Consider the following 27,430-nt stretch of genomic DNA (forward strand, 5'->3'; position numbering starts at 1 on the left):
GCCTTCCCTACTGCCACATCCATGGCTCAGAGGCGTCATTTATTTTTCTCCCTTAACATGCTCTGCACGAATAACTAACATGTATACGGCACTTTCTGTGTGTCAGGCTCTGTTGGAAGTTCTTTGTTCTGTGCGAGTGTTAGTTCCTTTAATTTTCAGAGCAGTTTTTTTTTTGACAGGCAGAGTGGACAGTGAGAAAGAGAAAGAGAGAGAGAAAGGTTTTCCTTTTCCGTTGGTTCACCCTCCAATGGCCGCTGCGGCCAGTGCACTGCGCTGATCTGAAGCCAGGAGCCAGGTGTTTCTCCTGGTCTCCCATGCGGGTGCAGGGTCCAAGGACCTGGGCCATCCTCCACTGCCTTCCCGGGCCACAGCTGAGAGCTGGACTGGAAGAGGAGCAACCGGGACAGAATCTGGTGCCCCGATCCAGACTAGAACCCGGTGTGCCGGCATCGTAGGCGGAGGATTAGCCTAGTGAGCCGCGGCTCCGGCCCAGAGCAGTTTTATAGGGTGGATATCAAGTCCATTTTACAGAAGAAGAAATAGACTTAAAGGAGTTGAAATACTTGGGCTAAACTCACAAGTAGCAGAGCTGGGGGCTTCAACATAAGCAGTCAGCTTCCACAGACCATCACTTCCTATGCTTATTGGCAATTTGCCTGTCATCTTTGGAGAACTGTCCAGATCTTCCCATTTTCAATATTGCTTTCTTTTCCTTCCAGTATTGAGTTGTATTATTTATTTATAAATGCTAACTGCAATCCCCATGTCAGATATATATTTTTGCACATATTTCTGAAGATGCTAAGTTTCTCAGTGATTGTGGGTTTGGTTTGGTTTGTGAAGTTCAGGTAGCTTGGCTTATGCTGCTAGGGAGTGGGCCCAGAGAACGCCTTGCCCTGCCACTCCAGAAGAGAGACTGACTCAGAACTGTATTCTCAGCCACAGTGCTGTACTCAGTACTTCCACTGGAGTATTATTATATGGAAATTATCATCTTTTATTGGGACTTTCAGGTGATTTTATATATCATCTGCTGGGTGTTCCCTTAGCCAGAGTCATTCTCACAGATGCCCTGAACCAAGCTTTATTCTTCGTTAATTCTTCCAAAGGAGCCCTCTGCAGACATAGCTGTCAGAGCCACCAGAGTTTGCCTTGAGCTCCCTTCCCATCTGCCTGCTGTGAGAACTTGTTCAAAGGAGCCCCCTGTGGGGCTTACTCACCCAACCCTACCCTTGCTTTCAAGGTTAACAAGCGCAAAGGCTAAGACCATATGATTCCTTACACCTCTATTTGGTGGGTTTGAAAAAGCTGAAGATGTCCAAGTAGCAAAGAATTGGAAAAAAACCCAGCAAAAACCTTAAGGACAATGAGATTTCAGGGCTATTAGTAGAGTATTTTTAGTATAAGATCAGCATACAGCATTTATGTAAAGCTATCTTGGGGCCGGCAGGCACCACGGCTCACTTGGCTAATCCTCCACCTGCGGTGCTGGCACCCCAGGTTCTAGTCCTGGTTGGGGCGCCAGTTCTGTCCCTGTTGCTCCTCTTCCATTCCAGCTCTCTGCTGTGGCCTGGGAAGGCCGTGGAGGATGGCCCTAGTCCTTGGACCCTGCACCCGCAGGGGAGACCAGGAGGAATCACCTGGCTCCTATCTTCGGAATGGTGCAGTGTGCCGGCCATTTGGAGGTTGAACCAATGGAAGGAAGACCTTTCTCTCTGTCTCTCTCTCACTCTCTCTCTCACTGTCTAACTCTGCCTGTCAAAAAATAAAAATAAAAAAATAAAAATAAAAAAATAAAGCTATCTTGGAACCAAATACATTTCAGGGGAGACATGCAATTGACACACAAACTTGTTGAGGTACTGGAAGATCATTGTGTGGGCTACATTTGTTTGTATGTCTCAGGTGCTGGGTATTTTCTGTTCACTGTTCCTCTAGGCAGCAGCAGCTTCATGGGCAGGAGAGCTGTTGGGACTCTTATCAGCAGATTTTCAAATTTTGGTAACACCACCTGGGCCTAAAACTCATGATTCTGCAACTGATGTTTATTTGTTTATTTGTCTATTTTAGGGTCCTCCAGATAGTCTCCCACAAAAACCTGAAGTTTTATAACCATGATTAATTATACTTTTAAGAGGAAAACAAGCACATTTCTTGACTTCACACTGACATAAATAAATAACAATCAAACCTTCCTACTTTCTTACATTTGTAACAAATATGTGGTGTGTATGCATCTGTTTCAGTGTCCTTCAGAATTAAAAAAAGTACTTTTTTCCTTTATTTATTATAAGAAGGTTAAATTCTTAAAATTCCTAAACAGTCACAGTCTGAGGAAGAAAAAATTGTAAAAGCGAAAAATTTTAAAAACGTCTGTTTGACTTGCCATTTGCTCAAAGGATCATGCATCTACACAATTGTACTCTGCTCCTTTTTTTTTACCCTTTATCCATTTTTCTGAGTTGGTGTGAATCTGTGTTCCCCACACATTATGAGAAAAATTATGAAGCATTAATCCATGTAGAAATGGAAGCATTGTGTAACAAATAAAGCAAACAAATGACTACCGATAAATCCAAGAGAAAATTAATGATTCTATATCATCTTTAACTTCTCACCAAAGGTAAACGTGCTATTTAATTACACAAACCATTCTTGAGGTTTTGAATGAAACATTTCTATTTCTTTACCTTAAAAATACATAGGTACTTAGTGTTCAGACCCAGTGAGAATGGGTTGTCATATTTACTACTATGTCATTTACTAAGTATAGCAAAAGATTCAATGGCTGATTATTTTGAAAAGAAGATTGTTAATGCTTTCTATACTTATTGCTTAGTCCAAAAGTAGAACTTTAAGTGGTAAACCAAAATTATTGATTGTTATAGGACAGTGGTTGCTCATAAAAGCAGATAGATTCTATAAGATACTATTCTTACTAATTATAGACTTTCATAATATGATTTAGGTTTTATCTGTGTGCAAATAATCTTGTTGCCCATGTCTTCTTTCCATCTTCCACCCTGGGAGACATCTAGGACATCCAGAAAGGTCTTTCACATTTAGCCGGGTGCAATTCAAACAGTTCTCCCTCAGAGAAGCATTTTCTGATCTTCCTAGTCTATTCATTACTGTTTGCATTTGAATTTTGGCAACTTTACCCAATAGCTGTCATATTTAATGACAGTGATGGCTGTGTCTATTTTGTTTGCCTCTGCATTCCTAGCACCAAGCGTAACATAATATAGAGAGGATACTGAATGAGTAATGCCGAGTTAGATGTACTGATGGATAGATGGGAAGTTAAGGGGCATCTATGGTAACACTACCAAGGCCCTTAAGAAAGTTCACAGAATGATGAAAGTAAAAGATGTTTATTTTGGTGAAATAAAATTTGAAATGCATGCCTAGTTTTTTTTGTGGTTTTTTTTTTTTTTTTTTTTTTTTTTTTGACAGACAGAGTGGATAGTGAGAGAGAGAGAGAGAAAGGTCTTCCTTTTTGCCGCTGGTTCACCCTCCAATGGCCGCTGCGGCCAGCATATTGTGCTGATCCAAAGCCAGGAGCCAGGTGCTTCTCCTGGTCTCCCATGCGGGTGCAGGGCCCAAGGACTTGGGCCATCCTCCACTGCACTCCTGGGCCACAGCAGAGAGCTGGCCTGGAAGAGGGGCAACCGGGATAGAATCCGGCGCCCCAACCGGGACTAGAACCTGGTGTGCTGGCGCCGCAAGGCGGAGGATTAGCCTGTTAAGCCATGGCACTGGCCTAGTTTTTTAATAATGTAAATTTTCTATGAACTACTTGAGGACCCTTTGTAAATGGTATGGGAGTTTGAGTAGGAATGTATTAAGACAGAATAAATATCTTAGAAAACTATAAAAATTAGAGGATATTGATGTTTTTGGGACATTTAGTGCTTTGATGAGTGAAGAGCAATGGACCTAGCAAAGGTATTTTTGGAGTTTCATAGGTCTGAGAAATCAAGGTGTTCTTTAGAACAAAACTGTAAGAAACATAAGGCTAAGCATTTGTTCATTGTCAACAGGCACTCAACATTTCATCTACACTGACTGATTTAGTTCACCAGGCTCTAACAAAGAATTCAGGAATGAAATACCATGCTCAAGTAAAAGAGTTCCTTTGCCATCTTGCTTGGAAACTTGCCCTTTGTGTATGGAAGTCAAGAATGAAGAACTCTAATACCATCTACTCTGGCACAGGCTTTTCTCCACCTCTGTTCTTATTTTTATAGTCATACATAGAGTCCTTTCCTCGTTTCCTTTGCTTGAGCCATTACCACTGCCTCCCAGGGTCTTCTTGCATTAACAGGAAGCGGGAGTAGGGTATCAAACCCAGGCACTCAGATAAGATAATGCACTTCTTAACCACTAGGTCAAGTGCCCCACAGACTTAATCTTTAGTTCTAGTTTCCAAGAACTTTGTGAATTTTTACCCTTTGATAGATATACAATGAGATGTGAGGAAAAGAACGCAGTGAGATAGGGAATGAAACTGTTTCCTACATCCAGGAAGCTGGTCCTGCATGCCATTTTTGAGATTAGATTACCAAAAAGATTGCAACATTTGTCTTGTGCTTGTTCAAGTGCTCTCTCTCCCTCTTTCTCAATTTCTCAAGTTTATTATTTTTTTTTCTCCCAGCCTCTCCAAAATGTATTTAATTCTGAGTTGTGCACACACAGATCCTGCTTTCTGATACAGACTGTAGCAATTTGGTGAGATGGTTTACAAGCAACTCCTTAAAAGCAGGAGCTATATCTTGTTTATCTTTGCCTCTCTGGAATTCAGAGCAATGATTAGCTTATAATAGATTCTCAACAAATAGTTTTTGACTCAAGACTAACAGTTTAGGCATGCTGTATAATAATGTTTTATCTCTCTTAGGTAACATGTGGATTTTTCCTTTTTTTTTCTTAAGACTTATTTACTTATTTGAAAGGCAGAATTATAGGGTAAGAAGGAGAGACAGGGAGAGATCTTCCACTCATGGCTTCACTCCCCATTTGGCCACAGCAGCAAGGACTGGGCCAGGCCTAAGGCAGGAGCCAAGAGCTTCATCTGGGTCTTGCACTTGGGTGGCAGGGGCCCTGACACTTGGGTCTTCCTCTACTGCTTTTCCCAGGCCATTAATAGGGAGCTGGATTGGAAGTGAAACAGGCAGGACATGTATTTGATCCATATGAGATTCTGGAGTTGCAAGTGGCCACAACTAAACCTCCTGTGGATTTTCACAGGGAAATAAAGCCTGCTGAAAATGATGGTGAACTTCAGGAAAAGGAATTATTTGGGGTTAATATTGTGGCACAGTGGGTTAAACCACCACCTGTGGAGCCGGCATCCTGTATGAACACTCAACTGCTCTACCCCTGCTAATGTACCTTCAAAGGCAGTGGAAGATGACTCAAGTACTTGGGATTCTGGCACCCACATGGGAGACCCAGATGGAGTCAAAGGCTCCTGGCTTTGGCTTGATCCAGCACCAGCCATTAAAACCACCTGAGGAGTGAATCAGCAGATGGAAATCTATCTGCTTCTCCCCCATCTCTCTGTAAGTCTGCCTTTCAAATAAATAAAATAAATCTTTTAACAAGGAAGTCATTTTAAAATCCTAACTCAATATGCTACTGTCTGCTACAGCCAGACACACACTCCTCTCCATGGAGTTACATGCGGAAACCTGGCACATGGTCACACGTAGTTTGGACCCTGCTTTGTGTGGTAGTGGTTTAAGATAAGCTTTGTGTAGTTCCTGCTTGCATCCTCCTGTGGCTGTAGCAACAGTTTTAATTTAAACATTTTTTTTTTCATTGTTATTTTGGTCCTATTTTTTTCAACTGGCTGCATTTCCTATTGCTATTTCTTTCCTTCTGGAGGTATTTTTTAAAGTAGTTTTTCTCTTTGTGATGGCTTCTTGCCAGTGTTTTTAATGTAACTCTCTAAGATTATCCACTAACTTCATGTTGTAAAAACATCATATTACTTAATCTAAAATAGTTGTATTATAATATTTTTACATAACATCAATAAAGATTCTAAAATATGCACAAGAGAAATGCCAGATTACTTTCAGAGATCTTCAATTAGACCCACAGCTGACTTCTCATCAGAAACCCTATAGGTTAGGATAGAATGGAAAGATATATTCCAAATCTTAAAAAAAAATCTCTCAACCAAGAATACTATACCCTGCAAAGCTCTCATTTATGAATGAAGATTAAATAAAGACCTTCCATAACAAACAGAAATTGAAAGAATTTGTCAGCATGCATCCAGCCTTACAAAAGATGCTTAAGGATGTGCTACACACAGAAACACAGAAACATGGTCATCACTATGAAAGAAGGTGAAGGCAGAAAATCTCCCAATAAAAGTACAAAGGAAATCCAAAGTAAACCATTGGAATATTTGTGGTAAGATGACAGGGCCAAGTCGTTACTTATCAATAGTCATCTTGTATGTAAATGGCATCAACTCTCCAGTTAAAAGACATAGACTGGCTGAATGAATTAAAAAAACCCACCTGTTGCTGCCTATAAGAAGGACATCTCACCAACAAAGATACACAGACTGAAAGTGAAAGGATAGAAAAAGATATTCCATGCTAACAGAAACCAAAAATTGCTGGTGTAGCCATCCTAATATTAGAGAAAATAGACTTTAACACAAGAACTGTTAAAAGGGACTAAGAAGGGCACTGCATAATGATTAAGGGATCAGTTCAATAGGAAGATGTGACTATAATAAATGTATATGCACCTAATTACAGGACACCTGGCGATTCATAAGAAATGTTAACGGATCTAAAGAGAGACATAGACTCCATACAATAGTAATGGGGAAGTTCAGTACCCCACTTTTAGCAATGGACAGATCAACTAGACAGAAAATAGCAAGGAAATAGAGTTCATCAACACTATAGACCAAGTGGGCCTAATGGATATCAACAGAATTTTTCATCCTACAGACGCAAAATACACATTCTTCTCACCAGTGCATGGAAGTTTCTCTGGAATACACCACCTGCTAGGCCATAAAGCAAGTATCAACAAATTCAAAAAACTCTAAATCATACCATGCATTTTTCTGGCCACAATGGAAATCAACAACTCAAGAATCTCTTGAACATGTGCAAATATAGGGTGACTGAACAACACGCTCTTGAATGAACAGTAGGTCATTGAAGAAATCAAAAGAGAAATAAATAAATAAAAAAAAACTGCTGAGGAACAGTTTTTAAATACTATTTGTTGAACTCTTTACTTAGTATAGAGTTAATCTTATGTATATAAAGTGAATTGAAAATAAATCTTAGTTAAAAATAACAGTAGGAATAGGAGGAGGAGGAGGAGGAAGGGTGGGAGTGCTGGTGAGAGGGCGGTTATGGTGGGAAGAATCGCTATGTTCCTAAAGTTATATTTATTAAATGCATGAAGTTTATATACCTTAAATAAAAGGTTTCTGGGGAAAAAAGATTTAAGGAAGACAACAAGACAGGGAGCAAGAGAGAGCGAGAGAGAGATCTTCCATCTGCTGGTTCACTCCCCAAATAGTTTTAACAGCTGAGGCTGGGACAGGCTGAAACCTGGAGACAGAAACTTCATCTAGGTTTCCAACAAGGGTGTAAGATGCCCAAGTCCTTGGACCATCATCCACTGCCTTCCCAGACACATCAGTGAGAAGCTGGATTGGAAGTGGAGCATCCAGAACTTGAACCAGTACTTTGGTATGTGATGCTGGCATCACAAGCAGCTGCTCCACCCCCTTTAACATATAAGCCTCATTTGTCTATATTTTATGTTTCTCAAACATCTAGACTGTGCTTAATAAATACTTCTCAAATAAATTTATAAGTGAAGGCATGTTTTATCAGAGATGTCATGTGTCTGTTTTAAGCCCAACAAGTCAGGCAAATACAAATAATCAGCAAGTGCCTTCCAAATAGTAGTTTATGTTTTTGCAGGTATATTTTTCTTGATGCAGTATAGCTTCCCATGTCTTTATTTTCACTTGTGTTTTCACAAATCTTATGATTATATTCAAAACTCACTCATGTTTCCACCAACTTTTCTTGTGAATTATCATGAAACTGAGTAATGTAATTTGTCATTTCTGAATATCTTAATTTGTGGAAACTACAAAGTCAAATAGGAAAAAAATTCTTTCAAACGTAGTTTGTAGTAATACAAGCATACCCAAAAAGTTCATGAAAAAACAGAATTTAAGAAGTTTTTTTGGTATCTTAACAGTTTTGGGATCAATGAATAATTTTTTTTATAATACACATTTTCTAGGGATGTTTCTAATACCCCAAGTTCCACTTAATCCACTTTCTAAGAAGCAGAGCTAAGTGGGCAAAATATGAAAACAGAGACTAGTAGGGGCGTAAGATAGGGTCTGCTTTTTCTTCTTATCTTTGCTTTTTCTTCATTTAGAAGAGATGTTTCCTGGTTTTGGTGATGGTTGAATATAAAGTTGTCTGTATGTGATGTCATTTAGGAAAAATGCTCCTGCATCACCAGTCCAACAACATGCAACCTTCACAATTCAACAGTTACACAAGATTTAATTTAAGCCTAACATGAGCTCATTCTGTCCTGAAAGCCAAAAGATCAGAGTGGCTGAGGACACAGACTCTGCAATCAGGATCTCTGAGCCTGAAATAAATCTCCCGCTCCTCCTCTTAGCTATATGGACACGGAAACTTAATTAGCTAATCAGAGCTTGCTTTGCATTCTTCTAACATAATTAGTAGAGATCCTGTAGGGTTTCTAAAGGATGAAATAAGTAAACATATAAAAGCTTCTTGTAGCAGGTCCTATCAAATGGTAGGCATTGGTGCTCTTTTTTCTGTTTCCTGCCACACTCAGTGTGGCCTTAACTGCCCTGTTCTGTGTCCTAGAGGGCTAACCCTACACATCCTTTCTGACGTGGCTTCTAAGCCTTCTGATTGCCAGTTGGATTTGGAATTGGATATCATGGACAGAAAGGAAGAGTGAGATTAGGATTTCCCTATTATCATATCTTCACTGCCTGATTGTAGCTTTGCAGTGATTCCCTTTCTCCATTCTCTTCCTGTACCAAAGTTCATAGCTGCTATGAATGATCCCTCTCCTACTGCCAGGTCTGGGGATAATGTCTCCTCATGCCCCATCAGTCTTCACGGAAGTCAAGCCTTTCTGTGAATCAAGGTACTGGTGCTTCCACAATCCTTGTTGGTTGCCTTAACTATCTTTACATCTTTGTTAGTAATCTCTGAATTCAGCTCTCTTCAGTGAACCATTTGAATATACTATTTGTTTGCCCCTGGGGTCACAAATAATCTAGTGCTGAACAATTTGGTTTTGGATAAATATTAGATTATGTCCTTCAAGTCAATAAAGTATCATTTACAGTGATAGGAATGGGAGTTTCAAAACTTAGGTAATGAAGATCAATTTTCTTAGCTTATAATTGATGGCATAAATTTCCTGAATTGATTTCAGTTACAATAGAATACAGGGACTTTACCCATGAGCTCTTATTTGTCTCTCTTCTGGAAAGTGTCACAAGTAAATACTTGCAATAAAAGAGGTTGGTGTTTAGGTAGCCAACTCCAGTCCAATATAGACCAAATCCTAGTTTCAAAGCTGAGCAGGGTAAAAAGTTAAGATTTTGGAGTTAATGGAAAAGTTGAGGAAAGAGAAGGTCACTATTGGGTTTTATTCCCATCGGGATTCCAGGAATGAACAGAAAGCATGCAAAATTACTTTCAAGTACAATAGCTCTGTATTTGGGGAATGTAGTTAGTCTAACAATCTTTGTCCTCAAGTGGACACCCAAATGATAAAACCACCACAGAAGGCTTGGGAAAGCAGATTGTTCCCATATCACTCACCACTCACTAACTACATTCAAGATCTGTGCAGGACTGAGCTTGCAGGAGAACAGGCCATTATGAGTCATGAAGGTGAGCCTGGAGCACGTAGGCATTAACGCTGTGTGAAACATTACCATTTGATGAACAAAATAGCAATCATTTTATTCGGCATGGGAATGAATTTAAAATAATTGTCTCAACACAGCTCTCCCAATAAAACTCATTTTCGCCTTATTTGGAGTTAAGCATTTCCAACACTTAAGTCAAATAAGGTCTTTAGATACTTCAATTCTCATACTTATCACAGTAGGAGTGAAGAGAGTACAATGCGTTGCTAAGAGTGAAGTGGTTAAGTGATGCAGAGTCAGACTTCTGGTATTTGAATCCTAACTCTGATCATTACCATCTATTTCACTTTCCACCATCTTTTTTTCTTTTTTGACAGGCAGAGTTAGAGAGAGAGAGAGAGAGAGAGAGAGAGAGAGAAAGAGAGAGAGAGAGAGAGAGAGAGAAAGGTCTTCCTTTTTCCATTGGTTCATCCCCCAAGTGGCCACTATGGCTGGCACTGTGTTTATCTGAAGCCAGGAGCCAGGTGCCCCTCTCCCATGTGGGTGCAGGGCCCAAGGACCTGGGCCATCCTCCACTACACTCCCCAGCCACAGCAGAGAGCTGGACTGGAAGAGGAGCAACTGGGACAGAACCCAGTGTGCTGGCGCCGCAAGCGGAGGATTAGCCTAGTGAGCTGGGGCGCCGGCCAACCATCCTTTTTTCAACACCTGGATTTCTCAGTTTCTTTTCCCACTTTTGAGAGGTCATAATAGTATCTATTTCTTGGGAATATTTTGAGAAATGAATAAGGTGATACATCGAAGGACTTAGGAGAGCACCTTGCACATAGTAAATACTTAAATTGTTTGTTTCATTGTATGTTCATCCCTCTCACAAGAGTCTATGCATACTTTGAGGACTGAGTGTGCATTATTTATCATATGTCCATTACCAAGTCACTCATGTAGTAACAAATTAGTGTTTCCTTAACAACTGAATGAGATTAATTGGCCTTAAAATTTTATTTTGTTTTACCCAAAGAAAAATGAAGCACATATAATGTCTATCACTGCAATTGTTACTGGAATTTATAATATTGATTGTTATTAATAGCAAATATTGATAGATGCTATCAATAGTTTGCTGCACTTTAGATGTCTGTCCTTTTATAATATTGGCACATCAGTGCAAAGGCATATCTTTATTTACATGTGCATACAGAAGTGCATCACTTTAAGATGGGGAGTATTTACAATATAATTATTTATCAAACAGTCAATAACCAGGAATAAACTATAAGCACCAAAAAAGGGAGAATAGGCTACTCATTTATATTTCCTTTCATGGATAATACTCAGATTCTTTTTGTAGGCATGAAATTATGTTGAGTCTACCTAATTGATAATAAACAATGTACATAGGTTGGATGATACAATTAGTTCCAATTAGTCAAAAAGACTCATTCTCTGTATTAGTAGTCAACTTTTCATTGCTATGGTGGCATACCTGAGAAAACTCTACACAGAGCAAAGATTTATTTGGGTCACCACTTTAAAAGTTCAAGTTCAAAACTAGGTTTCCCATTGGTTTGGTCTGTGATGAAGTTGGCAGTGATGGAGCATGGGGAATGGGCAAAGGCAGATCACACGGTAAGCAAAGAAACAGAGAAGCTGAACTCAGCCTGGCTTCTCTATCCAGTCTTTTCCACAGAACCACCTTCTGAGAGCACACCCTCAATGACCTGAGGGCCTTCCACTAGGCCTCCTATCACCATCATTGGAGTAACTGTCCACTTTCTTAGAACCAATGATTTTCAGGTTTAAAGACCCACGGGAATTCAGGGACATATTATTGTGTTCAAACCCAAAACTCTTCTATTTACTAATGCAATTTATTTATCCTCTACAAAAGCCTTTTTTCAAATTCAAAAACAAATATGCTTTTCTGAAGCAAAATTAACTATGGACTTCCAGGTATTGAAATGTACTGTAGTAGTGTAGTTCAAGGTTAAATAGCGTTGGAATAAGATGGGCAAGGGCAGGTCTTCATGTCTTATGGCTACTTAGTACTCATGTGAGTATTTTACAACAATTATATTAGTGTCTTATTTTATATGTTTATTGGGAGAGAAAATAGGTAGAGAATAATGATAACAGTTATAATTATATTATTTTTAATAAAGAAATAGAACCATAGATTTCAAATGTAATTATAGTCCCACTTAATATTCACAAAATCACTAGCTAAGCTCCAGGAAGACACAATCTTTTCTGTTTATTTTACTTGTTATCCTTAGCAATCAGTACTGAACTTGGAATTCAGCTGATACTCATTAACTATCTACTGAACAACTGAATAATATTTACTTTGAAGTAGGTGCTTACTAGAAAAGGACTGTCCTTAGTCTACTAATATTTTATTACTGAATGTACATCATTTGACCAAATCTTCCCTTGTTTGGCATGGTTATCTTCATTTCCACATCTCTAGTTTTAGTGAGAAACTTCTTGAAGAACACCTTTACTTTTCCATGTGTAGAAAAGTGTAGGAGAATGAAAGTGGGCTGAACTTGTCTAAAAAAGTTTCTGACAAAAGCACTGTAATTAATAGAAAATCCAGCAAAAATCTGATGCTGACCCACATAAGTTTGAGGATGGAAAATATGACTATTAAAATTATCTTGGGAAATACAGTCAAGATTTGAAGTCTCTTTTAGGATTATGCTTCCATTAATAAAAGATAAAAAAGTGAAGGCTGAAGTAACCTCTAGAATCCAAAGCCACAGGGCTTAGCCAAGACTTACCAGAACAGTCACCACTCGCAGAACCACACCACGCATGTTATTCTCCAGTTTTTTGTCAGTCAGTGATCCATTCAGGCCTGTGACAGGATTCCAGCATCCAAGCTGAAAGATAAAATATCTCTGGTGACTTTTCTGTCCAAAAAGCAATCCGTGTCTCTCTTTATAGGCCTCACAGATATCTGCGTGTGATGATAGTTCTTGAGATAATTGGTATAGCGAATGTCCTTCACAGGTTTGCTATCTTTATACATTAATAACAAATGAAGCAATCAGAAGTACCACCTTCTGCTTTTAAATATCGTTGTAACACATATGAGAGTGCCCAACATGCTTTAGGAGGCTCACCGAAGACATCTGACTTAATGAGGAGTTATATATGCACCAATAACTCAGTCCAGGAATGCACTAATTGGAAAAATAATGGCTCACATAATTCCAGTATAACATCTGTTCTAATATATCAATTACTGCACAAGTTACAATTTTTTATAGGTTCAATGTTTTAATTTGATATTATACTGTTTTAACTGGGCAAAAAATCGATAATATTTTACTGTGATTAGAAGGGTAACTTATTTTATCTGAGAAAAATATCCTATAATAGATCTTTGTTTTCAAAATATTCACAGTACATAAAGCACTACACTTTGCCTTTTTTTGGTCAGTGCAATCAATTTGTCTGTAATATTTTGGCAGCAGTCTATTCCTTCAAGTTGAGATAATTCACTGCTCTTTACTCTCCAGAATACTGGTTTATTTTTATATCTTCATGTGCTCTTATCTTTTATAATATTCAAATCTGAGGGCCGCCAGTTTACAAATGAGTGCTTTTAAACCTCAATAGGATAAAAACCGAAGCCTCTCAATCAGATGTAAGGAGCAAAGAGAAAGAGATAATGCGGAAAATTAGTGCATAACTGCTCAGTGAACAAAGCTGCAGAGTGACTGTTGTCATGCACATGTTGAGAAACACTGTCCTGCTATTAATCCTAATACCAGCTCCATGAGCCCGCACATTTGGGAGCCCATTCTGCATGTACACGCTTTAAAACTGTGAGAGACCCCGTGTCCTATTTGGAGACTGTTTTGATTAACTGAATGATTACAGGAGCACCTGGTTATTTGTGCTGGTTCTCCCTGATGACTATGATTTTTTCCCTTGTGATGCAATTTATTTATGGCTTCCAAAGTCACAGGTATCCCTCGCAAATAGCCACTTTAGGTACTTCCTAGGAAGATTCAAGTTTCCCTTTGAGCTCCCCAAAAGGTCTTTAATTAAGAAAACTCAAACGTACATAGTTTATCTTAAGAGAAGAGGGTATCACAGTATAATCAACAAAGGCAGCTTTTTCCTTATTAAAATAATTTGGAAAAGGCTGCTAATTGTCAGTTTCAACTGTAAAAGCACATTAAATTCATACAATGATATGTCATTCTTAGTTACATAAAAAGTCTAATTAGAACTTAGATCTAATTAGCAAATCCAAATGTGTTGAAAGTCTAATTATCAGAGATATTGTAGTTCTCTTGCCAAATTTAAAAGCTTATGAAATTTCTTTTGAGGTTTTGTTCTTTTCTGAGGTCAACCTAAGTCTATTCTAAATTATTTTCCTTGATGTACACTTTTTTTCTAATTACTTCCTCAAGAGGATTTTAGCTTCCTGGACCAAACAATACTAGTAGGGAAGTAATTTATAACATTGAAAGCTAAGTTTCTAATGTACTATGTCCACATTTTACAATTGTTTCACTAAATTTTAAACTCAACAAACAGCTTTCAGGTCATAATCTTATTTATGATAAATATACCTAAGCTGTCAAAGCACAAAGAACGATTTCTGTCCTCTTTATAGGATTTCTTTCCAAGATTAGTGAACCTATGTCAGTTTGCCTACATAAATGATATCTATGAATGCCAACTTGATCTTAGCATTTGGTGTAATGAGTAGTCAAAATATTTACTACTGGACTGGCAACAAAATTTATTTAATAATTTGTTTCAACAAGCTCAAGACAAACCCTTAAAAATACATAATTCTTAGCTTCTTCTGAAACACGTCTTCCTTTACAATGAAACTGATAAGCATAGTCAATGGTTTAAATATTCTAAAACATTCGAGTGTTTGGGTATTTGAAATAACAGAAAAACATTCAGATATGGAGAATAGATAAATATACCCGTATCTCACCCCCAGACACAGGCAACAATTTAAATGTTATTAAGACCTTGCATTATATTTTGTCTCATTTTAATTATTTGATTGAACTCATATTTTATAAGTCACTCCATTCTTTTCTCTCCTTGATGAAGCATCTTCATCTTGCAGCATTCTTTTTAACTATCTGATACACTTGTCTTTTAATAATAGTACTCTCAAAGTTGCTTGTGTTCTTAATAACAGAGGACTGGATTTTAGGATTGGTAAATAAATTCCTTGTATTTAACTGAATTCTTCATCCATTCTTTATATGTACAAACTACAATATTTTCTAAATTTATTAAATGTGGAACCTAAAAACTAGAATATTAAAAGATAACTGTGGGACATAGAATGTTTAAGATACAGGTTCTCTAGAAAACTAGAAATATATATCACTTACCACATATCAAAATGGAGTATAACAAATAAATAGCTAAGAAATTGAAATATTTATTTCCTATATTGACTACTTTGTTTTTTCTTTTACATTTTAAAATACTTTCTACATGTCTGTCATGTTACATGGTAATAATTTCATGGGAAAATGATTTTACCATTATTGTTTTATAGACAAGAAGACTAAGAAAGCCTCAGTCATGGTCACATACCTACTAAGGCATGAATCTAGGATTTAAATGAGTTCTTTTGAAAGTTCAGATTTAGGTTGGCGCCGCGGCTCACTAGGCTAATCCTCCACCTACAGCGCTGGTACCCCGGGTTCTAGTCCCGGTTGGGGCGCCAGTTCTGTCCCGGTTGCTCCTCTTCCAGTCCTGCTCTCCGCTGTGGCCCAGGAAGGCAGTGGAGGATGGCGCACGTCCTTGGGCCCTGCACCAGCCTGGGAGACCAAGAGGAAGCACCTGGCTCCTAGCTTTGGATCGGGGCAGTGCGGAGGCAGTAGCGGCCATTTGGGGTGGGTAAACCAATGAAAAGAAGACCTTTCTCTCTGTCTCTCTCTCTCACTGTCTAATGCTGCCTGTCAAAAAAAAAAAAAAAAGGAAGTTCAGATTCAAGGTTTTCACGGCAGTGTTGTTTTGCAGCTTATGAATCCTTTTCATAAACATGATCTATTTAACAAAGATTTTTCTAATTTATATTCAAGGAAATTGAGGCTCAGAATTGGTAACTGGTTTAATATGATATCTAGTACATTCATATTATAGGAATAAAATTGAAAAGGAAAGTCATCATCACCCTTTTAATAGTAACTATTACAATATTTACATAATGTGCAATATGTTCCAATCATTGTAGATCTTTACCTACATTAACTCATTTAGTTTTCAAAACAACCATTTCAAGAATGTTCATTATTCCCCTCTTATGGGGGACTGAGAAGTTCTGCTGTTTCCACTGTATTGTCTGTTATCTGTGTTAGCCATTAAGCGAACTTTGGATAAAAGTAGTACAAAAGTGGAAAGAAACTATGCTCAGAAATATTTCTGGACATGTATTGTGTGTGATCAACATACTAAACATGAGCATGGGACATGTTTCATTTATCTAAGGCCTCATGACATTTCCTAAGATGAACACCAAAAATGAATGAGGAAATTAATAACAGCAACACACAGGAAATGATAATTATCCTTATCTTCTTGAAGGATTTCTCAAGTTTTAAGATTCCTTAATTTTTGCTCATGTCTTCTCATATCCCTGAGGTTGACTTTAAGATCCTCTGTTTAAATGTAATAACTCCTTTCAATAATAAGCAATAAAAATGAGTTAGCATCACATAGATTCAAATTGAATTTGTATCTTGGACAGGTAAAACTCCTTGAAGCCTAGCAGGATTGGCAGGCATAGTGTTTGGGAAAAACCAGAAGAATTTTACTGAGGTTCAAGTGTGAGGCTTATTAACAGCTTCACTGGTTCCACTGTTTGAAATCTTATTAATTTGACTTCTCTAGCTATGTAGAAAAGGTCATTTTTGTCTGGTAGTGTTTTTGCTTCTGTTTCTGTATTTTTAACAATGAGAACAGAGACAAATAAAGATAATGCACACAAAATCTCATGCTACCTATTCACCTGAGTGCTTTCTACACACAAAATAATAAAAGTGGCCCCTACAGCATGTGAGATTTACAGAAAGTCACACTACTGATGGCAAAACAAAACTCACTACCTTCCCTGTTCTGGCTGCCTCAAGAAAATTTATAAAAGTTAAAGACCAATTCCATTTCTTTTCAGTTAAAGCATATTGATTTTCTATAGTAATTTCTGGTTATTGCCCCAAGTCATTTTAATTTCTCAAAAATGCTTAGTGCTTAGATTATTTCCTTCATTGGAGCTTTGGCAATAATAATCTTGTAGTATTCTGTTAAAAATCAATGTAGTAACTCGTGTTCAACAAACTAGTTGATGTACTTGCACGAGCATAGGAGCGTACTCCTAATGTTATGTATACTAATGATCAAGTTTTATATATTTACTCTCTTCCCCTCAATGTTTTCACTTTTCATTTGTCCATGGGCTATAATGGATGACTTCTGACTCTTGGGGTTTACCTCACTGTATTTCAGGCAATGTGATAATGTCAAAAAGAGCTAAACTGCTCAACTTCAGTTTTATACTCAATAGTTTGTAGGCTTTAATAGCAAGAATCAAGAGAGCTCTTAATTGAATAGCAAGTGGAATACCCTACATTTATTAGTTATACTCATATGGAGCAAAAAAGCCTGGCTTTACCACCAAAGCTTCAGCTGTAGGCCATGAATAGCTGCTGCCCAAGGGCTATATACTTATGGCCACTGTTTCATTTATTTGATTTCTCAGCCTTCACACTACAAGAGGGAACAACAAAAGCATAGGCAAAGCAGCTTGAAAGTTAGCCATTTAGAAAGGTACAGCATTTATTTGGTAAATATTACTTGTGTAATGGGATAGAAAGCTTTAATAAAAAAATACATATGGCTGGTTGACTCAGATACATGGTTTACAGAGTTAAACTGGAATATTTTCCTCTTGGACTTGTGTGGAAATGCAGTGTGCCAGTAATCCCTTCAATAATAATTTCCTTTATGGTATTTTCCACCTGTAAAATAGGTTCAATTTGTAAGACTTGCTCCCTAGAGGATGATTATATGCTCCTAAAATTCCATTCTTACAGCTTGGTCATTACCATGAAGTAGTAGTCGCTCTTTAGATTATGTGGAATAGCCTTAGCATTTGTGTTTCCCTCTGGGAGAAAATGTCTTTGAAAAGTCAGGGGGAATAAAATCACATGATTCAACCACTTATATCTCCTGCCTCACCAAGGACAACAAAAATTGCCACAGCATGAATCTGTCAACTGATTCCTATAAATGAAGACTATAACATGAGTGTATATATAGATGTATATGTACACACATATAACTTGCATAAATATGCATATATTTGTATATATTGATAAATATAGGGGCGGGTGCCATGGCTCACTTGGTTAATCCTCCACCTGCGGCATCGGCATCCCACATGGGCACCGGTTCTAGTCCCGGCTGCCCCTCTTCCAGTCCAGCTCTCTGCTGTGGCCTGGGAGGGCAGTGGAGGATGGCCCAAGTCCTTGGGCCCTGCACCTGCATGGGAGACCAGGAAGAAGCACCTGGCTCCTGGCTTCGAATCAGCGCAGTGCCAGCCGTAGCGGCCAGACCTTTCTCTCTGTCTCTCTCTCTCTCACTATCTGTAACTCTACCTGTCTAATAAATAGAAAAAAATTTTTAAAAAAAGAAATATATACAATATAAATGGAGATTGTTTAATTCTTGCTGGTGTAACATTACCATTACACTACATTTAGAGGCAACACATCACAGCAGAACAGTTAAAAACTCTAGGAATAGACTGCCTGGGATCATAGACATGTTCCATGCCTTACACTAGGCCTCAGTATTCTCCCCTCTCAAATGGGAATGGTAAAAGTGATTTCTTCACTGCACTTTTGGGAGTTTTCCCTGATTTGATATTTGTCCAATGTTTAGAAGTGTTATTGGCATGTAAAGGCTAAAGAAACTTTTGTTTTTATTAGTCCTATATAATCAGAATTCTTTGTTCCTTGCTTAGCCTCATTCTCTGGGTGAGTTGCTAGTTTCAGTAATGAAACATTTCTCTAATGCTGGGATTTTTCAACTTAGGTTGCAGCAAACATTCTGATGCCACAGCCCTGAACAATTAAATCAGAGTCACCAGGGATGGGATGTAGGCAGCATTAGTTTCTAAGCCTCTTTGGGGAATTTCCATGTGTAGCCAAGGCTGAGAACTGATGCTCCAAAACTTGCTCTAACAAGGGAATGGCTACTTAGCCCTTTTGGATGAAGGCATTGTTTTCACTTGCCTCCTTTGCAAAAGTTATCTGGGAACCCTTTCTTAAATAAACAAGCTATTTCCTTTTCCTTTTCTTAAAATAGGAAATGCACCATAAACTTTGTGAAGCCAAATGATGGCTACCTTATTCAGGGTTCCAATCCTAGACCTTATCTTAATAAAAGTGATTGGTACCCAGGAGGTCCTAATAAATGGACAAATTTGCAGTCCTGATAGCCCCTTCATTCTGTCTTTTTGGCTCAACAGTTCAAGGTGAGTGAAGAAAACAAAACATCCCCAGTCTGAGACTGTGTCTTGCTATTATATTTTACTGCCGAGAATTTTCATGATGCTGCAGGGTGATTCCCCTCATTCAAACTGTAAGTTTTCCTTTTTTTCTGATAGGAATTTTATTGTATCTTAACATTTAATAACTACAATTTTTCATTGAAAATGGATTTTGATCTCTTCCAGTCTACCTTGAGACATTTTAAAGGGATGTTCTTTGTAAAATTGTGTTAGAATTCTTTACTGTTTTTCCTATCTCTCCCATGAAATAATTGTTTACTTAAGGCCAGAGCACCGTTTTAATCATCTTTGTGTGTATTACAGTGTATTATACAAGCAAAATAAATACCTTTGTGAAAATGACAAGGTTGATGTCACACATCTTTATTGTACTTTGGAGCTTTGTTCCTCCAATATCTGAAGTCTCCTGCTTGGATACTTTCTTCTATTATACTCTTTTAAAATTCTTTGCTTAGACATCTTAATGGCACCTCAAATCCTTATAGAATTAAGTTTATAATCTAGCCAGAAACCAAGGAGTTAGTCTTACCATCTCTTACATGCATTTCAATGCCAAAGTCACCCAATTTTATTTATCTCCTTAAAAAAAATCTGAAATATGTTTATCTCCATCTCCTAGCCCAATATAACTTCATATTTTTCTTATATAATCTTTACACTGCAAACATAAATTCAGATATCATATCCTCTGGAAAATATCTTTCCATAGTTTTCCATTGTTCTCAAGATAAAAACTATACGTCCAATGAGGCCTATCAGGACCTCTATAATTTGTAGCTATTTATATTTGTTGTCTCAGGTTACACTACATTACACTACATTCCCTTTGCATTCTCATTCTCTGAACTCTAACCACACTAGTCTTTCTTTACTTTCCTGAGTAAGATGTAATCTTCTGTCTTAAGAATTTAAACATTGCTTTTCTAGCACTGAAACAAAACAGAACCACTTGGGGAGTCTAAAAAAGACCTTGATGTCAAACCTACACTGCATGCCAATAAAATCAGAATTTCTGATCATGAAATCCAAGTACCAGCAGTTTCTAGTTATCAAGATGATTCTAAAGTATACTGAAATTTGATACCCCATGGTTTTGAATATGCAGTCTTCCTTGATTAGAACACCTGCCATTCTACAAATGAATTACTAGATTAACTCTTATTCATCCTGTTGCTCTCAATATAAACATGTATGGCTTAGGGTAAACTTTCCCTGACCTCCTGTTCCCACCCACAGGTTAGTTCATGTCACTCTAACACAGAATCATGTTTCTCTCTTGTATGCTAATACCACAGTGAAGCAGCAGATGGACAATCTGGTTGGTATGCGTGTTTCTTTCAAATAAAATACAAAGGGAGAAAATAAATTTGAAAAATTTAAAAATACATTTTATATAATTCATATTTATCACAATAATTATCTGCAAATTCTCATGGATTCAGGAAAAGTCAACTATTTTGTTTTTCTCTGTCTTTGTTAAACACACAACTGTTGGCACAAAATGAGGCTTCCATTTTGTATGCTAAATAGAGTTCAATGATTTTAGTGTCAGAAACAATACATTTTGTAGTAATTATTGGTTATTTCTTATGTGATGATTTAAATGAGCAACTCTATATAGCTAAGACACTGTGCTACCGGCTACCAGCGAATAATTTTTAAAAAATATTTGGCTAGTAAGTTTCCTACTCTCATTCTTCTTGAGTGCAGAACGATTGCACTTCACAAAATAAAGATTAAGTAATGCTCTCAAAAGCCTTCAATATGAAGAATAGTGTTGTTACTCCACAGCTAAAGTTACTTGTCATATTAGCACCATAGTTTGAAGAATTATATCACAACAACAACAAGAATAAGAATATGGGTTATACCTACTCCCAGTGCTTCTCAGGTACCAGGTCCTACTCTAAGCCCTGTTCCCATCCTATATCACTGGAAAGAGAACCTCCAAACAGCAATGCAATATGAACTGTTGCTCCTTTTTGGGGATGAAAAATTACTCTTATAGAAGAAAACCCTTTCCACCAAACAGCATTGAGTTTTCAAGGCCAACTCTAGGAAATACAAAGACTTAACCCGGCAGTATCTTATGGGGAAAGCTTCCATTTATACATGAACATCATTCCGTCAGTGTACTACAGTCCATAGAGGGAGCTGTAGTCAAGGACTTAGATACCCCTGGACAGTCATATTTTTATACAAGTCAGCATTCTTGGCCTAGCAGCCTCCACGTAGAGGCCCATTTTTCAGGGACTGTTAGATTAGGCCTTTTCCAGAAGCCTTTGCCCAGACTGACTGGTAAGGGGTGGGCGTGGAGGGCCAATAACCTTCAAGACACTTTTCTCCATTCTCATTTACTACTCAGTATTTTTCCATCCCTAAATATTCCCCTCTCTATCCACCCAGACCCCGGGTTCATAAACCTACATCACCATTTTATTTGGAGCTCCCTGAGCAGTGAGGATTCCCCTAATCCATGCTGACACACCTGATCCTTGCCTAGTGCCATTCTGTGTGGCGATAGAACATTGGGGTGGCTGAGGCCTCCTCTTGGACTCTTGCTTATGCTGGCACAGTCAGTGGAACGATGGTTGCCTTGTGACTTTCATGAAGTCCTCCCACATGTCAGCTCAGTTCTAGACACCTCTCATAACGACAATGATTCACATGCACTGAGACTTCCTATGAGCCAGGCACTGTGCCAAGCCCAAATAATTAAAATTACTTACTTTTGTGCTATTAGCCCATCAGGTAGATATTATAATTATCCTAATTTTAACAGATGTGGAGATTGAACATTAGAGAGATTAACTGACCTGTTCCAGGTCACTCAACTACCAAGTGACAGAGACAGAATTTGAGCATAGGCAGTTTAGCTCCAGAAACCAGGAGGTCATTCTGATCTCAATCAATAAGGCACTATTTCACACAGTGACCTACAGCAAAGGACATGAAGATAACCAGAGTGGTTTTTGATCACTAATTTCCCAAGATGAACTCCAGTTTTTTAGGGTCCTTGAGAAAATGCAGTTTCCTTATAACAGGCCTCCTTTCTTTTAGTTTCAACTATTCAAGTTTGGTCTCTGTCATTTGTAACCCAAAATTGTAGGGGTAGTCCACATGGACAGTGTAGTTGCTTTTGTGGATACCTCTACATTAACTACAGTAGGGAAAAGAAGACACCTTTTAAAGACTGGTCAAAAAGAAGGAGCATTGGACTAAATGTATGAAGACACAGAGCTTACTTCCAGTAAAATTAACATTTTTGAATTTTAATTTTGTCATCTGAAAATAAAATTATGTGTTCAGGAAATGAATTCCAAACTCTTTTGTAACTACTCCCAGCTTGTTAGTAGTTAGTTTTATTTTGTGATTAGTTTCTGATAAGTATACCAATTTTAATAACATAAATATTATTGCAAGTCTTAGATAAATTATCTAAATATAATTGATACTGCTAAGTGGGAAGCTTATGGAATCATTTATATCCCTTGTTATACTATAACTTCTATGAATACAGAGGTCATTGCCTGTTTTATTCTCTGATGTATACTTAGAACAGTGCCTACTATACAATTAACACAATAGGTATTTGTTGAATGGCTGAATGAAGGACTCTTATTTTTCTCAAAGAATATATTAAATCTCAGCAGTATAGAAGAATTTGTTGGCATACAGTTTATCTTATGGTGAAGGATAACCCAGTTAGTCTCATAAAATCATAAAATGCTGTCTTGTCTTGTGATACTACAATTGTTAATATGTTTGGATTCCTACCAAGAATCATTGCTATGATGAACAAGAAAGAGTTTCTCATTAAAATTTTCTTAATTACTCACTATAGGCAGTACAATCAAACACTGCCATCAGTTTTCCTTGTGTTAACACTGACAGGACACTTGGCTAGGTCACTATAATTCCTCCTTTCAGACTCCTTCTTTATCAGATATCTGTGCCTATGTTCAATTAGATAATGGAGTATCTCGATTTTGTTGGTAACTGTGAATCCTCAAATGATTAAATATGCCTCTGAGCTTTCTTAGCAGCTTTGAGACAAGTTTGATTTCACCGCAAAGTATTACAAACATTTACATGATTAAGACTCTCATAAATCATGAGCTCCTCCTAAGGCTTGTTGCAAAGTACTAACACACTTCAAGAAAGCTTTGTTATATCTTTGTGAATTTATGTGTTTTTCTAGTTTTTTAAGTTAGTGATCCTAAATATGTTTCTCCATATAAGCGTCCATTGACACCTACTCACTATGACCACGCATATATAATAAGCATCAAAAAATGCAGGGAGGGGTATTGGTAAGATGTCAGGACAAACTGATCACATTAATCTGTAAGAGATTTAGCAATAAATAATTTCTTGACTATGATTACAGCCACTGTACATTGTTCTCCCATCACTCAAAATTTTTAATCAAAGACATGTATTAAATATTCACTGTACTAATCTTATAAGAAAAAAGGAAATGGAACAATATCTTTCACTTCAAATAGTTTATGATGACAAAACAGGATAATAAAAATAAACACAACCAATTCCACTGGGCAGTATATGAACAATTCCAAAAATTAGTACTCAATAGTTAAATAAGGAGGTTTTTGAGAAAAGATCAGATTTCATTAAAGAAAACAATTACAAACGGCAGAAGATTGTGTGGCACTCTGCAAGATGGCCATAAATGCTTCCTCCTGTTGCTGTGCACACATACTACTTTTCCATTGAGAGCAAGAGTCTGTTTCCTTAGCTGTAGTCTGAATATCAATGGTCTGCCCTGCCCCAGCATTCATGTGTTGGAACCAAACTGTTTCAGTAGACGGCATCCGTGTGAGGTGGAGTGATCAAGTAAGGAGAGCTCTGCCATGACTGCGGTGAGTGCCCTCATGAGAGCAGCTGAAATGAGCTGTCTTCCCTCTCCACCGTGTGAAGACACAGTGTTCCCCTGCTCCCATGTTAGGACTCAGCATGAGGCACTGTCTCTAAAGCAGAGAGCTAGGCTTCACCACACACGGACTCTGCCAGCACCTTGAACTCTAAGTAAAACATTTCCATCATTTATAAATTATCCAGGCTAAGACATTAGGCTACAGAAACCCCAAAGGTGTAAGACATCCCTTTTCCTTAAATCTGAGTTTGCTCTGTGACTTGCTTTCTTGGATAGAGTACAACAGAAGTGATGTGTGGTTTCTGGACCTAGACTTAATAGATCTCATAGCCTTTCCCTTCTTATTTTTGCAAGTCAATCAAGTAAAAAGTTAGTAAAAAGGCTGGGCTGGAGAGGTAGGAAACCTAGATGGTAGATGAGATGTGAGTTGTGTGTGGTGTAGTGGCGAACCTGAAGACCTTCCTCCCAGCTGTAGTCAGTGAACAACAGCATTTAGAAACATATCTGGCTCCCATCAGTGTCCAAGGAGAGAAAAAAAAAAAAAAAGATCAGAAAAGAAAGAGGCAAAGGAAATGAGAAGCATCAAGGATTTGTCTCTGCACCTAGAAAATAAATGATTGCCCTGGCAGAATCCAGCTAACGTAACTCTTTTGGAATCCTATGGTCTCCTGAAGACTTGGGACTTCAAGGGCGAGCCTTAGACAGTAAATTCTGGTCAATTCCAATCAATCTCAGTTCTTAGCACAAGCGATTACTATCACCACTTGGTGCCCTATGGCAGGCAGCCATGAGTGCAATCCAGAAGTAGTTTGCAAGTTTTTTTTTTTTTTTTGACAGGCAGAGTGGACAGTGAGAGAGAGAGAGAGACAGAGAGAAAGGTCTTCCTTTTTGCCACTGGTTCACCCTCCAATGGCCGCCGCGGTAGGTGCGCTGCGGCCGGCGCACCGCGCTGATCCGATGGCAGGAGCCAGGTGCTTCTCCTGGTCTCCCATGGGGTGCAGGGCCCAAGCACTTGGGCCATCCTCCACTGCACTCCCTGGCCACAGCAGAGAGCTGGCCTGGAAGAGGGGCAACCAGGACAGAATCCGGTGCCCCAACCGGGACTAGAACCCGGTGTGCTGGCGCCGCAAGGCGGAGGATTAGCCTATTGAGCCACGGTGCCGGCCATAGTATGCAAGTTCTATTGTGGGCAAAGGACTTTGTTCTCCAAATGTTAGGCATATATATTCTGATTGCTGATTTGTGTTTTCACAGAGGCACAGACAAAAGAGGTAGGCAGCCGCTGTTGTTGCACCTTCTCCCATTGCTCCAAGTTCCTACTCCTCTCCTTCCAGTGACCTAACGGTATTTAAAAGCCAGTGGCTGCTGCCCACCTTTTCAGTTTTCTCCTTTTCCTTTCTGTAAACCAGACATTAACGATTAGGACATATCAAAGCAATCACATGGACAGGAGAAATTAGAAAATCTCTATATGCCCAGGGAAAGCTACAGGCTCAGAAAAGACCTGAGAAGACCTTAAATTTACCAATTAAAAACAAAGATCACAAATGACAGAGCCTTGAGGAAGGGGACTAATATTTAGAGTTATCACATTAGATTTAAATGTCTACTTTTCAAAAAAAAAAATCACAAGACATACACAGAAACAAGATAGCACAGCTCATTCAAAGAAAAGAAACATCATTGAACTTATCACTGAAAAAAGACTTGATGGCAGATCTAATAGATGACATCAAAAACAGCTATAGTAAAGATGCCCAAAGAATTAAAGGAAAATATGAAGGAAGTCAAGGAAACAATGCATGAGCAAAATGGAAGTATGAATAAAGAGATAAAAAAAAAACCTAAAAGCAAACCAAAAATAATTTCTTTAGCTAAAAAGGACAATGTATGAAAAATTCACTAAAGGGAATTCAAAGGTTTGAGCAGGCAGAAGAATCAACAAACTTGAAGACGATGGAAAATATTAAATCTGTGGGATCAGAAAGCATACAGATTAAAGAAAAGTGAAAAGAGCATATGGGCTCTCTGGGATACCATTAAGTCAATTAACATCTGCATAAGAAGTCTAAAAAGGTTAGAGAGAACATTCAAAGATATAATGACCAAAAACTTCCCAAATTTGATTGAACACGTGAATATCAATATCCAGGAAGCTCAAAAAACTCTAAATATAATAAACCTGCAGAGATCCCCCACCCAGACATGTCATAAACATTTATAACAGCTAAAACAGCATTGAAAACAGCAAGACAGAGACAGAACTTGTGATATGCAAGGGATTACTGATTACTGATAAAATTATCAGATTTTTTTTTCTTCAGAAACTTTGGTAGTCATACAGCAGTGGGCTAACAAAGTGCTTAAAGAAAGTCCACCAAAAAACCTGTATCTGGCAAAAAATTTTATTCAGAAAGTTAGAGATAAATTATGATATTTTCAGATACACAAAAGCTGAGAACATTTGTTAGCAATAATCTTGTAAAAAAAAAAACGCTAACAGGAGTTCTGGTGGCTAAAATGAAAGGACACTAGACAGTAATTCTAAGTTATAATGAGAAATAAACGCAGTGAAGGTAAATACTCATCCACAGACAATCATAAACCCAGTATTATTATAACAATGGTTTGTAACTCCACATTTATTTTCTGCATAATATGAGACTAATTCACCCTATATTTATATATGTTTCCAAAAACACAAAGACTGTAATTTTGAGACTTAAATAATCGAAAGTCTTAGTGAGGGAAATGTAAAGGAAAAGAGTTTGTGTATGTCATTGAATTAAACTGAATTGAAATTAGATATAATCCTATAACTAGATTAGTATTAATCCTATCACTTTAGGATGGTCCATGTAATCTCCAGGGTAACTACAAAGAAAATAGCTATAGAACATATACAAAAGGCAATGAGATAGGAACGTAAATGTTTCACTACAAAAAAAATCAACTCAATACACAAAAGAAAACAGTAATATAGGAAATTAGGGACAAAACTGTTGCAAGGCATTTAGAAAAC

The 27,430-nt window shown here is 37.9% G+C and overlaps 1 protein-coding gene across 2 annotated transcripts in view; it reads right to left on the reverse strand.

Annotated features, from left to right (window-relative positions):
* GRID2 (glutamate ionotropic receptor delta type subunit 2) overlaps positions 1-27,430 on the reverse strand; it is a 1,547,682-nt gene that overhangs the window by 363,701 nt on the left and 1,156,551 nt on the right. For both annotated transcript variants that reach the window (XM_062199157.1, XM_062199156.1), the window contains one exon: positions 12,724-12,825. In XM_062199157.1, coding sequence (XP_062055141.1) covers positions 12,724-12,825 — 102 coding nt within the window. The remainder of the gene's footprint in view (positions 1-12,723; positions 12,826-27,430) is intronic.

The sequence above is a fragment of the Lepus europaeus genome, chromosome 8, assembly GCF_033115175.1.
Source record: "Lepus europaeus isolate LE1 chromosome 8, mLepTim1.pri, whole genome shotgun sequence".
NCBI lineage: Eukaryota > Metazoa > Chordata > Mammalia > Lagomorpha > Leporidae > Lepus > Lepus europaeus.